This window comes from Pelophylax lessonae (assembly GCF_965119305.1).
Source record: "Pelophylax lessonae genome assembly, chromosome: 2".
Taxonomy (NCBI): domain Eukaryota; kingdom Metazoa; phylum Chordata; class Amphibia; order Anura; family Ranidae; genus Pelophylax; species Pelophylax lessonae.
Window position 1 is genome coordinate 173,391,782 of NC_138769.1, and position 14,460 is coordinate 173,406,241.

Consider the following 14,460-nt stretch of genomic DNA (forward strand, 5'->3'; position numbering starts at 1 on the left):
TTTGCTGTTTCTAGAAATTGCCCATTGCTCAAGGAACCCCTGAGAACCTCAGGAGGAACCCTAGGGTTCTAGAAATTGCCCATTGCTCAAGGAACCCATGAGAACCTCAAGGGGAACCATAGGGTTCTAGAAATTGCTCATTGCTCAAGGAACCCCTGAGAACCTCAGGAGGAACCCTAGGGTTCTAGAAATTGCCCATTGCTCAAGGAACCCATGAGAACCTCAGGAGGAACCCTAGGGTTCTAGAAATTGCCAATTACTCAAGGAACCCATGAGAACCTCAGGAGGAACCCTAGGGTTCTAGAAATTGCCCATTGCTCAAGGAACCCCTGAGAACCTCAGGAGGAACCATAGGGTTCTAGGAATTGCCCATTGCTCAAGGAACCCCTGGGAACCTCAGGAGGAACCCTAGGGTTCTAGAAATTGCTCATTGCTCAAGGAACCCCTGAGAACCTCAGGAGGAACCCTAGGGTTCTAGAAATTGCCCATTGTTCAAGGAACCCCTGAGAACCTCAGGGGGAACCCTAGGGTTCTAGAAATTGCGCATTGCTCAAGGAACCCATGAGAACCTCAGGGGGAACCCTAGGGTTCTAGAAATTGCCCATTGCTCAAGGAACCCCTGAGAACCTCAGGGGGAACCCTAGGGTTCTAGAAATTGCGCATTGCTCAAGGAACCCCTGAGAACCTCAGGGGGAACCCTAGGGTTCTAGAAATTGCGCATTGCTCAAGGAACCCATGAGAACCTCAGGGGGAACCCTAGGGTTCTAGAAATTGCCCATTGCTCAAGGAACCCCTGAGAACCTCAGGGGGAACCCTAGGGTTCTAGAAATTGCGCATTGCTCAAGGAACCCCTGAGAACCTCAGGGGGAACCCTAGGGTTCTAGAAATTGCGCATTGCTCAAGGAACCCATGAGAACCTCAGGGGGAACCCTAGGGTTCTAGAAATTGCCCATTGCTCAAGGAACCCCTGAGAACCTCAGGGGGAACCCTAGGGTTCTAGAAATTGTGCATTGCTCAAGGAACCCCTGAGAACCTCAGGGGGAACCCTAGGGTTCTAGAAATTGCGCATTGCTCAAGGAACCCATGAGAACCTCAGGGGGAACCCTAGGGTTCTAGAAATTGCCCATTGCTCAAGGAACCCCTGAGAACCTCAGGGGGAACCCTAGGGTTCTAGAAATTGCGCATTGCTCAAGGAACCCCTGAGAACCTCAGGGGGAACCCTAGGGTTCTAGAAATTGCGCATTGCTCAAGGAACCCATGAGAACCTCAGGGGGAACCCTAGGGTTCTAGAAATTGCCCATTGCTCAAGGAACCCCTGAGAACCTCAGGGGGAACCCTAGGGTTCTAGAAATTGTGCATTGCTCAAGGAACCCCTGAGAACCTCAGGGGGAACCCTGGTTGAGAAACACTGCTCTAGGGCCTCTGCTTTTAAAAAATATATATAATGTTTGGGGGATATAAGTAATTTTCTAGCAAAAAACAAAATAAAAAAAACAAAACAGATTGTTACATGTGAACAAAAAGTGGCAGAAAAGCCTGGTGGAGCTAATAAGAGGAGTGTATTATTAGAGGGGACATCCACTTGAAGGCTCAGTCCTGGCATGCTGACTAGGAGGGGGAGGGGACAGGCAGCTCTCGCGAGGCTTTGCAGGCAGCAGGCACAAAGTCAGCCTGGCAGAGAGAGCCCAGCAGGCACACTGAGCATCACAAACACTGCATGAGCAGCTGCAAAGGGGAGGCGGAGGAGAGGAGAGGAAGGGGAAATGCAGCGATCATCATCACACTCACTTTCTTAAACACATCAGCAGCAGCAGCAAATGCTCATCCACGTTCAGCGCCGACAATAAGCCGGACTAGAGCTGCTCTCATCCCCCCTGTACCAAGGTGCATGGCTCCCCGAGGCTGATCGTCTGCACACAGCATAGGAGAGGATGCCTGGCTGTCACCTATGAGGAGGCTGCGCTCCATCACATAGGGCTCATCAATAGGATAGAGGAGGGGGGGATCCCTCACCTGGGGGGGACCCCGATTCCAAGTCATCTACACCCAACGTGGAACTTTAACCCTGCCTTCATTGACATCCGGATCCGACATAAATGGGTAAGTGGCTCATCTGTCATAGATCGCTCGATTGGGATCAGGCTTTGTTTGGGGAAGGCACATACAGCTAAAGCAATGCAGATCCTCTACAGTCAATGCAGGGTGTCCCTGTGGAGCCTCTGACAGCTGTCAAGTGCAAAAAAAAAAAAAATGAAGTAGTTACTTCCCTGGCCAGAAATGAAGTGCAAGCTTCTAGGGTCAGTGGCATGCTTCTGAAGTGCATGCCTGCCTGTGTGTGATCTTCACCCCCCACCCCACCTCTGTAGCATTGCTATGAATAGGACAAGGCTGTTGTGTCATTTCTGATGAAAGCCCAATTTGTGAGTCAGCGCTTTGGTAACAAGGGGTTAAGGGTCCTCCCTAGACTTAACCCTTTGTTCAGGGTGATATGTATCATAGGGTTCAGGGATCAGAGTTGCACTGATGGTATGATACAATGCAGCTGTCACTGTGATTGCCACTTCTATTGGATGGACCCTACTCTCTTATTGTTTGGTGTCAGTGATTCCTACATGCTGCATCCCTGCAGGAGCCCCATCTCCCTCTGTCTCTCTGTTGTCATCATTGTTATGGGTAGCATGCTGCAAATTGTCAGGATGGCTTTTATATTCTTATGTCTGTTATGTGTTCCAGCCTTTGGAAGCATTTTACGCTGGCGCTTGTGTGATGCCAAGGTCCTGATCGCTGTGTTCTTGACACTTGGGAAATGTGTATTGATGGCATTCCTGTACGGTGAAAGGTGTAAGCACATTCTTTTGTCCCGCTCTGAAAAGGATAGATTGGACTGGGAGAAAATGTGCTTATTGACAGATTAACTGTAGCGGTGCCAGAGAGGCCTTTGGATCACTGTGCTAAAAACAAGCTGTGTGTCCTTAAAGCAGACCTTTTATTCTTGTCTTTCACTTGGCCTAATCCCAACTCATTATACAATTGGATGTTAAAAAAATAAATTGGGGGAGGAGGGTAGGTGCCTTTTCTGTAGGATCTGGACCTGTACTTTTTCTACTGTCTTGCCTAGGCGAAAATGACATCACCCCTCCCAACTGAAGCCTCCTGAGATGCCAACAGCATCCCAGGAGGTTCGGGGAAACATCAGTCTCACTGCACATGCACCAGATATCTCTATGTTGCACTGCACATTGGTAAACCTCTGAAGCACTGCATTGAAGGTGGAGTGGCATTGAAGGTGGAGTGGGAGAATGCTCCTTGTGATGTCACACCAGGGCCGTCTTTAACACCGGGCATAAGGGGCAGCTGCCTAGGGCCCGGTCATTGTTGTGGGGCCCAAAGCAGCTTTCCCTTGAGCCTACATTTATAGTTGATAAGAGGATTTGGGCAGGCCCAAGAAAATGTCTGCCTAGGGCGGCACAGTACCTGGAGGTCTAAAGCCTGGTAGCAGTTTTTCTTCATTGAATGAAAAAAAAAAACTAAAGCGCTCAAGAGGAGCTGCTGTACTTACAATCTGATGTCATTACAGCAATTTCCCTTACTGAGCTATTGTGTTCTGATAGGGGGATGGCCCCTGCGCTAGAAAACACACCAATCGGTGCTCTCAGCCATTGACTGAGAGTACTGATCGGATGCCGTTCGGCAGACAATTTTCGGTCATGCCCCTTTGACAGAAGCTGGACCAGCTGCCGTACACATGGCCGAATGTGGGCCAGTTTGTTGAACCAGCTGATACCACCTGATGTTCAGCCTGTGTGTACGGGGCTTTAGGCTAAAGAGGACTAGCGCCACCGCAAATGACAGTGGCCAGAATCTGGTGTTTGCTGCAGCTGTTTTAGCCACCTGTGAGCGACAAACTGTGGCCGCTGAGCTCCGTACAATTTAATGACTGGTCAACGTCTGCAGCTAATGGTGGCTGTCTGCCCAGCCATCAGGCACATGTGGTAATTGCTGCGTGCTTCCAACAGCGACCGTGGTGGGACAAGGTCATCCAGCACCTTGGGCAGAGGTGCCAAACGTGATGTCAGAAAAATCCCCCCCCCCCAAAAGAAATTGAGCTCTAATCTTCACACTTACCCTATAAATTCCCTTTGCAAGCCAATATTCTCCCCAAACAAAAATGTCCCCTCTTCCGTACAAATCCTACCTCCCCTAGTCCCCCTGTCCTAGCGCACAAATCCTCTACCCCTCAAATTTACCCTCTGAGCATAAATCCTCTAACCCCCCCCACACTCCCGAGTCCCTCACTCCCCGCACAACTCCACCCCCCCCCCCCCAAATTCTCCCTCCTAACACAAATTCCCCTTACTAACAGAAATCCACCCTTCCACTACAGACCCCCCCCCCCCTCCAAATCATCCCCTTCTGACACAACCTCTCAAATCCCCACTGCGCCCAGGATAGCCGTCCCTTCTGCCCACCCCTTGTCCCGGCCCTGAATAGCAATCACCGCAGGTACACCCTGACTAAGCGGAAACCTGCAGCAGGATTTTGGATAGCTCTGAAAAGCGTTCCAGGTAATTGCTGCTCAGCAACTACAGTCAAGGTATTACTCCATGTGGAGAGTTGAATACCAGTTCTAATACAGGTTTGTGAAGTCACCATTTTCTAAGTCAGAGGTTGTGACATCAGCCCACCAATCAGAGGAAGCTTTATATTCATTGCTAGAATACATCGCTGTCTCTGAATGGCTGAGTGCAGCTGTGATAGATTCTACTGTGTTCCGGGTATGCAGGGCCGCTGATAGGGGGGGACCACCAGCCCTCTTGTAGGGGGCCCGAGCACACAGGGGGGCCCAGACAGGGAGGGGGGATTAGTGATGGACAACAAATACAGAAATCTTCCTCCAGCACCCGAAAGCTGATCTCTGTTCCTCTCCCTGCTATCAGCTATTATCTGCTGAGAAAGAGACAGTTGTCGCTCACTAATCCCCCCCTCCCTGTGTGGGCCCCCCCTCCCAGCAATGGCTCTAATGTTATCTCTGCTCAGGAGTTTATTTGTAACTTTGTTTCTCTCCCTCTGATCCCGGAGCTCCAACTGCCCAGCCTGTATATTATTTTCATCTCATCTTCTTTTTTATTTATTAACATCGTTTTTTTCTTTTAGATTTAGCAGGAATTATGCGAGTTATGTTATATTTGTGTCTGCTAATAGTGATTTTGTTGTAATTTTAGTTAAATATATCTTTAATATTTTCTTGGGGGGGTCCCTGCCAGGTAGTCTGTACAGAGCCCCACAATTTCTAACAGCAGCCCTGCGGGTATGACACAGAAAGTCTCAGCTCGAACCCGGAACAACGTGCAGTATGCTGTATGTAGCCTCAGCTACATACAGTTTATATTACACATCCAGTGGCCTCACATGTTAGTGAGGGACATGGTTTGATTGGGCCAAGCTGGCCCAAATTAACTATGTAAAGTATATCAAAAGATGGAGTTCAGGTTTAACCACTTCCTTCGCTTTAGCCCAAAGACGGCTGCAACACTGCTCTCTCGTTCCCCGTTGGGCATCCATGGACATCCTCCCGGAACCACAACCCATGTGCACCTCCTGGGATGTGCATCCGGTGTGCTCTGTGACCGCTGTGCCCTTCAGACACAGCTGATCACAGATTGTGGTAAAAGGCCAATCACAGCAGCCCTTTGCCATGTGATTAGCTGTGTCCAATCACAATGTAAACAGAATTGCCGGTTATTGGCAGTACTTTCGCCAGTACTTTCCTCATGTGCTGTCACAGCATGAGGAGAGGAGAGCAAGTAACCGACAATCCTAACAGGGGACATGCACACAGATAATCATCAGTGCCCAACAGTGCAGCCTGTCAGTGCCCATCAGTGAAGGAGAAAAATTACTTCTTTCCAAATTTTATAACAGAAACTATTTTTTCCAAAATGTTCCTTCTTTTTTTATTTGTGAAAGCTCTTTTTGTGTGAAAAAAAAAAGGTGATAAATTCACATGGGTACAGTGTTGCATGACTGCACAATTGTCATTCAAGGTGCGACAGCCCTGAAAGCTGAAAATCGGCCTGGGCAGGAAGAGGGTATAAGTGGCAAGTAAGCAAGTGTTTAAAGGATAAGTTCAAGTTTAAAAAAAAAAAAAAAATGCACATTTTTTAGCAGGTAAGGAGAACTTCTCCCTGCACTGCTGTCACAGGGAGAGAGAATGGTGGGGAGCGGCTGCAGCAGTGGGAACGGGTGGAAAATGTAACATGTTTTCAAAGATGAACTTATCCGTTAAGTTGGCCATACACTATGCAACCTGATTGTAGAATCTCTTCTAGATTCACCAAAGCAATGTAATATGAAGACTACTGCTAGTCATACACAACTTGAAATTCGGCCAGTTCCTGCAGAATTGGCTACAATTCTATCTATGGGTGGCCCTGTCAGCACCACCCAGCTCAACCACTTTTAAATAAAACATCGAAGCCACAGGGGGCACAAACATTTAGCATTCTGTCACTCCAGGCAGACCGCTTAAAGTGGAATGGAACTCCAGAAGATGTGCCCAAAAAAGCAAGGAGAACAAAGGACTGGTCTCCAGTATTGTCTGTGGTCTCCCTACAGCTGATCTATTCACATTGCCAACTTACCATGTCTTGTTCTGCACCACATCTCTGTGGGGAGGCAGCCATCTTGGTAGAGGCAGGGTTTTGCACCCCCAAGGAGACCATTAGTGACATCACCACATCTCCTGCAAATCTCCTGAGAAGAGGAATCAGAGGCAGCAGTGCCTTAGATCTCACACTGCAGGTATACAGCTATGGGGCTGTAGGCACCTTCACGTTCCAAGAGGTGTTTTGCTATTTTACAGCAAGAATTCAAGAAAAAATATACATTTTTAGGCTTACTGCACAGGCACAATTATAGTTTTTAAATGTTCCCTATAACAAAGATCTTCACATTTGCATTCAGAGCCGCTTTACTATTTCATGACCATGCTATAGTCGAATGACGGCTACAGTGTGGTCGCGTAGATGTGTGTGAACACGGCTCTAGGTCAGTCTCCCATCTCCACCTCCACTGGCCCCATCCATCACGGATTCCAATGAGCAATAAAGAATTCTGGTTGGCCGCACGTCCAGTAAAATCGCCTTTATTTCAGCAAGTCCATACAAACATGTCAAAAACACAAATAGAGGGGAACAGCATCACCAGCTAACACATTTCATGCTTCCTTAGCGCTTAGTCATAGCTTACTACGGTGTGGCCGCACTTTTCCCCCTGCGACGTGCACCGGCAGTGATCTGGATAAAGAGCAAGTCACGGCGGCTCTTTACCATTTGATCAGCTGTGTCCAATCAGGATTTGTTGGTTATCGGGAATTCTCTCCTCACGCTGACAGCGTGTGAGGAGAGGAGAACCAATCACCGTAAAATCCACACAGGGGACATCTACACTAAGACCCCGTTCACACAGGGGCGACGCTACTTGCTGGGGCGACCTGTGAAGTCGCGGTGCACAGCGTGCACCAGGACCTTGGCGCGACATGCATGGACTTCATATCATTGAAGTCAATGCAGGTCGCCTCCAGGTCGCCCCAAAGTAGTACAGGACCCTTTTTCTAAGTCGGAGCGACTTGTGTCGCTCCTATTAGAACGGGTCTTGTACTAATCAATGGCAGGCTAGTGTGAATGGGGACTAATAATCGGGGCACTGTTCATCAGTGTCCTTATTATCAGTGCTGCCAATCAGTGCCCATCAGATCAGTGCCCATCAGCGCACATCATTGAAGGAGAAAAAGTATTTACAAAAATCAGTCTTTCTTCATTTGTTTAGCACCAGTGGCAATTAAGTTAAATACCACCAAAATAAAGCTCTATCTGTCTCAAAAAAAGATAAAAATTTAATTTTGGTGCATTGTTGCATGACCGCTCAATTGTCATTCAAAGTGTGGCAGCGCTGAAAATTGGCCTGGGCAGAAAGGGGGTGAAAGTGCCCAGTAGGCAAGTGTTTAATACACAGCTGATGAACTGTTTCAACATCATTTTTTAAATTCTCTCTAGTAAATTGTGTAATTCAAACACCTCCACCAGACTGTACAGTGAAACAAACACACAATAGTTCACCCTTATCAACAGGCATAACTTTTTTCAGTAAGAGCTGTTATCAAGAAGTAACTGTAGTATGTCACATGCCACTGATAAAGCAGATAAGGATGCCAGTAATGCAGTAGTGATAACGGCATCATGCACACTGAAGAAAAGCCTTTGCAGATCCTTTGTCAGAGAAAATCAAACACATTGAAACGGATTACATTTTTACAAAGGTGAAAAGACCTTTAGGCCCCTTTCACAAAGGCGGACCCTTCAGATCCTCCTGTCCGTTTTTTTTTTTTTTTTGGCGGATCTGAACGGATGCCTCATGTATCTGTATGGGGCATCGGATGTCAGCGGAGACATGTCCGCTGGCATCCAATTCGATCAAATCTGGACGGATGGAATCCGTATTTTCGATCTGTCCAGCGGATCGGATGAGAACGGACAGGCGGACTGTTCCCATCTGATTCCCCCTTAGAGAACAGCGGGACCTGACAGCTGTGTCTCCGCACACAGCACAGAGACACAGCTGCTATCCGCCTGGGATCGGCAGATCAATCCCCCCGCTGAGAAAAACGGAGTCCGCCGACGGACTCCCTGTGTGAATGGGGCCTTATACTTAAGCGTACACCTGTGTGAAGGGCTGGATTTGCCTCCATGGGACGCACAGGTGTTTTGGACATCTGTGTGTAGGCAGGCCCATTCACATTAATTGGGTCGCAGCGGCTGCAAGGACAAAGCCACTGTTTCCAATTTGACATCCATGTGGGTGCAGGAGTGTGCATGTTCCCGAACGCAGACAATGTGAGTTCAGGGGTACGCACCCACATGGATGTCTAATTGGGAACAGGGCCTGCGTATGTGCAGCTGTTGCATCCTAATTGAAACGAATGGGACTGCCTGAACGTGGATGCATGGAACATCTGTGCATTCAATGCGGGCAAACATGGCTCTTTGCACAGGGGATTGTAAACGATCACCTTGTGAAACAACCTATTAAGTTTAAAATAGAAATGAAAGGTAAAACATAATTGTTTAGATATACAAAAAACAAAACCCTTTTTCACATTTTAATAAATGGTCAAGTTTCTTCTGTTCTCAGCTGCAAAAGGGTTGGGGGAGGAGAAGCAGCAGCACACTGAGCTTGTCAGTGAATGGCTGTGCAGTGGGGTTGTGTCAGGACAAGTCTGATCATTGAAGGAGAGCACACTGAGTTCCCAGCATAGCTAGAGAACTGACCACAGTGTGTTCTGCTGCTTAGTGTGGTCAATTTATAATAGGAAAGCAGAGGGGCTGGCAGGAACACCAGGGATTTCACATAAAGGAAGCAAAATAAAGAGAACAGGAGACTTTCTCATACAGGTACATGGTACAGCAGGCACATATCAGGAATATGAAGTGTTAGGGTAAAAAATGCTTTAAAGCGGAGTTCCACCCTGGGAAAGTTTTTTTTTTTTTTTTTTTTTTTTTTTTTTATAAAAATACCCCCAGGACAGTCAGGGCTAGTGCATTCCACATTGGCTAGCCTCTGATCTGTCCTGGGTTGCACTTACCTTTTAGAAGAAATACTTACCTTGAAAATGTATTGTCCAGCGCTGCCATCTCAGGTGTGGGCAGCTTAAAGCCAGCGCGATCCTCTCCTGTGTCCTCTTCCGTCTTCTTGGGTCCCACGATGCACTGCACCGGCCCCGCCGTCACTTCCGGTGCTGCAGCGTCATCCCTGCATAGCTTCTGGGCATGCTGGGAAAAAAGAAAAAAAAAACGTGTGTGTGTGTATGTATATATGTGTGTGTGTGTGTGTGTGTGTGTGTGTGTGTGTGTGTGTGTATATATGTGTGTGTGTGTGTGTATGTATATATATATATATATATATATATATATATATATATATATATATATATATATATATATATATATATATATATATATATATATATATATATATATATATATATATATATATATATATATATATATATATATATATATATATATTGTGAGGGATTAGCTCGGTGGCGGGCATGGATGACCCCTTCGTTACACAGGGAGATAGCCGAGAAGTGGTTGCAAACAACAGTTTGGTTTATTCATGCAATTTTCTTCACACAAGGGCAAGCGTCAAAAACATCCAAAATAAAATAAAACACAAAATAAATCCTTGCCACTGTGGGTGGCTACCTTCTCACACACAGGAACCTATCTAAGGAAGTCTGTCCCGAACCTACTGTTGGGCAGACTTTGCTGATCCTACAGAAGACACTCAATAGTCCATTTATTTTCTCTTCACACAACAAATGTCCATTGAACATGTCCCTTTTCTCTTCACATTGAAAATGTCCCTTTTCTCTTCACATTGAACATGTCCCTTTTCTCTTCACATTGAACATGTCCCTTTTCTCTTCACATCGAACACATTCCTTTGTTTTTCTCTTCACCCAGCAAATGTCCCTTTTTTCACACAGGAAATGTCCATTGGTTTCTTTTCACATAGAAACAATCCCAGACCTCACCTTGAGTAGTCTTCAGTCTTAATTCATTTTCCCTTCACACAGGAAATGTCCATTGGTTTCTTTTCACATAGAAACAATCCAAGATCTCACCTTGAGAAGTCTTCACACTTTTTACCCTCCTCAGCGCACATCGCTTCAGGAGGCATTCCTTCTCCCGTGCTCACACAGCGTCGGGAGGTACACATCTGACTGTCCTCCTCTACTCACACAGCGTCAGAAGGCAGCATCCCTTCTCCCATGCTCACACAGCGTCGGGAGGCACACATCTGACTGTCCTCCTCTCCCCAGCTCACACAGCGTCAGGAGGCAGCAATCCTTAGACTTCCTTTGGACAAATTATAGAGGCCTTAATTTCCTCATTCTGAATAGCTGAATAGTTTTCAACTTCTTTACACCTTCCTGCTGCCTTTGCAGCCGACACCCTATAGTAATTGGTGAATTGTCTAAACCAAGCAGAAGTGTATCTCCTGTCTGTGACAACATTCACAGATCTACCTGACTTCCTGTCACAATATATATATATATATATATATATATATATATATATATATATATATTATATGCCATTCTGTGAATACAGAGTGAGTAGCTCACTGTGGTCTATACGCAGATGAGAAGCCACTTGGGACAGGACCCAAAAGCTCAAGGCTATCTCTCTAGTTACAGACTACTACAGTGATCGCTCAGGTATAAGACATTCATACTTACATTGGTTCAAGCTAGACCAATGTAACTATGCAATAAAAATGACACCTAGTTCAGCCTTAGGCTTTGTTCACACTAGTGCAACTTTGATTCGACTTTATACTCTCTGGCACTCAAGTTGCAAGAAAGTCCCATCAAAGTAGTCGTTTTTCAAAGTCGCTGTGACTTTAACCACTTCCCTACTGGGCATTTTACCTCCTTCCTGCCCAGGCCAATTTTCAGCTTTCAGCGCTGTTGAACTTTGAATGAGTATTGCACGGTTACGAAGCACTGTGCTAGTATGAGATTTTTATCATATTTCTTTTACACAAATAGATCTTTATTTTGGTGGTATTTAATCCCAAAAAAGTAGAAAAATTTAAAAAAAATAATATTTTTCTTAGTTTTTGTTATAAAGTTTTGCAAATTGTAACATTCTCTCACTCACGGGGGGCTGATGAGGCAGCACTCACGGGGGGCTGATGAGGCAGCTCTCACGGGGGGCTGATGAGGCAGCTCTCACGGGGGGCTGATGAGGCAGCTCTCACGGGGGGCTGATGAGGCAGCTCTCACGGGGGGCTGATGAGGCAGCTCTCACGGGGGGCTGATGAGGCAGCTCTCACGGGGGGCTGATGAGGCAGCTCTCACGGGGGGCTGATGAGGCAGCTCTCACGGGGGGCTGATGAGGCAGCTCTCACGGGGGGCTGATGAGGCAGCTCTCACGGGGGGCTGATGAGGCAGCTCTCACGGGGGGCTGATGAGGCAGCTCTCACGGGGGGCTGATGAGGCAGCTCTCACGGGGGCTGATGAGGCAGCACTCACGGGGGCTGATGAGGCAGAACTCATGGGTGCTTATGGGGTTGCGCTGATGGGGCTGCACTAATGGGCGCTGATGGGGCTGCACTGATTGACAGAACTGATAAGCAGGGCTGATGGGCACTGTTGGGACTGCATTGATAATCAGGAAAATGATGATTAGTGCCCTGATTATCAGTGCATATGTCCCCTTTCACACTAGCCGGTACTGACTCTTTGCTTTTGGAAAGGAATGCCTATAACCAGCAAGTGTGTTTATATTGTGATTGGCTATGATTGGACACAGCTGATGACATGATAAAGAGCCACCATCATTGGCTCTTTACTCTGATCGGTGATGACCTGTGTCCTACATACACAGCTCGCCGCCAATTGGAATGGGAGGACATCATATGACGTCCTCCTAGAACTAGAGTGGTCCCGCCCGGCCGCCATTTGACTATATGGCGGGCGGGAACCAGTTAAGTCACGTAGATTGGAACAGGTGCCATTAAACTCAATAAGCTGTGACTTATCATGCGTGTCCAAAGTCACATGTCAAGTCGTACAAGTGTGAATGGAGCCTTAAGATTAGGGCAGAACAAATTACTACCTTGTGTTTTAAATTACGTAAGTAGTATATAGTTTCAATGTTCCCATTATGTGCGATTTGGTACTGCATGCTATTTGTGTAGCTAACAACTTTGATAGCTATTTGTTTAACCTGTTATTGCCCACTTAATGTTTATGTGCAGCAGTAAGAAGAGTGGGCTTTAACGCCCACAGGCCGCATATTTGCCTCCATGGGTGGCAAAGATTTCTGTGCTGAGAGCAAGCTCCCAGCTCAGTGACTAAGCTGTGAAAGACTCCCAGTCTCTAGTAAAGATTGGGAGATGGTTAGACCGGCTAACAGTGGTCACGTGATTTGGCAGACCTTTATGCCCCCTTCCCCTGGGCATAATAGCCCATTTAAAGCGGTAGTATACTCAGACCTTTTTTTTCAAAATTTCAATTTAAAGCCTGTAATAAGTAATTCTTAATCACGTAGCCTGTAAAGCAAATGATAAAAATCATCCTTACATCTCTTATTGATCCCATTCCGCTGCGTTTTTCCTCATGTTTAGCGCCGCCATCCTTACTGTTGTTTCAGTGTCCTTATCTGTAAAGTATTTCCGCCCTCAGTGTTCGTTCTGTTCCGAAATACTGTGCACGTGCACTAGCCGCCGAAACCAAGCCTCGTTTTGGTCCATGAACCAGTTTGACAGCCAATAGGAGGCTATCCACTATCACTCCCCTGTGATGTTGCAAGTCACATGGGGTAGTGGAGTAATTGCTGAATGTGGACGGACGGAGTCTCGCGTGAGCACGGGGCTGACGTCCAGCAAAGGAAATGACGCAGCCCCGGCAGAGACCCTGCATTATTCCGGCAGCAGCAACAACTTGCCGGAAAATCAGGCTGAACGGAGCATGCGCGGGTTTGAAATTTGAAATTACAAACAAAATATCTAAGCAACAGACAAAGTGAGTGGCAAAGGAGAAAGGTAAAAATATTATATGTATAAATAAGATTTTAAATACGTAAAGTACTATGAATGAGTATACTACCTCTTTAAGGGAATGCCAAGGCTGGGAGAGAAGGGGTTAATCTCTTTAGCACTCTTATCACTACTCTTAGGGGCATTTACAAAGAAGTGAATGTGACATTCATCAGATATTTACTGCATATTAATCAGTGTAAGTTTAAAATTCGCATTAGGATGATACACCTGCAGTGAATGTCACATTCACCACTTTATAAATACACTTCTAAATGATTATTTAATCATCTTAGTAGTGCAGCTGAACTACTAAAAATTGTCCTTGTAGCTCTAGCGTGAAGGTTCAGATTTGTTCTAGCACGAATAAACCATTTTCATTATTTATTATATAATCTTAGAGTACTGTGGGCAAACTGCCAAATTAAAGAATTGTACAACTGATATCATTTCACTCTGATTTGATTAAATGCATTTAAAATACTTTAACATACCGAATGATCAGAGCCAAAAGACACATTTGTATTTGCATTTTGTTGCATCTTATTATACATATGCTTATGGTAGTTTACTGTAATACACATCATGCCTTTATCAAATCCAAATCTATACAGTGTAACTGTATACCGACTAAACCCACAATACCGATCTAGAGGAATTGTATTGTGCAATAGATGTTAGAGATGTAGCTAAGAACAACAGGTTTATACCTCGAAGTACGACATTTTAGTAGAAATCGGATCAAATGTTATATTTTAAATCCTTATACAGCTACTTAAAGATCAAGCAACAGATCGAGAGCAGAAAGTGGACATTACTAAAAGAGGAAAGCTACTTTTATGCTCCATT

General features: G+C 46.0%; 1 protein-coding gene across 1 annotated transcript in view; it reads left to right on the forward strand.

The window, feature by feature from the left end:
* Positions 1 to 1,684: 1,684 nt before the first annotated feature.
* SH3KBP1 (SH3 domain containing kinase binding protein 1) overlaps positions 1,685 to 14,460 on the forward strand; it is a 568,203-nt gene continuing 555,427 nt past the window's right edge. The window contains exon 1 of the mRNA XM_082244592.1: positions 1,685 to 2,100. Within this exon, the coding sequence (XP_082100718.1) occupies positions 2,097 to 2,100 (4 nt within the window). The 5' untranslated portion in view covers positions 1,685 to 2,096. The remainder of the gene's footprint in view (positions 2,101 to 14,460) is intronic.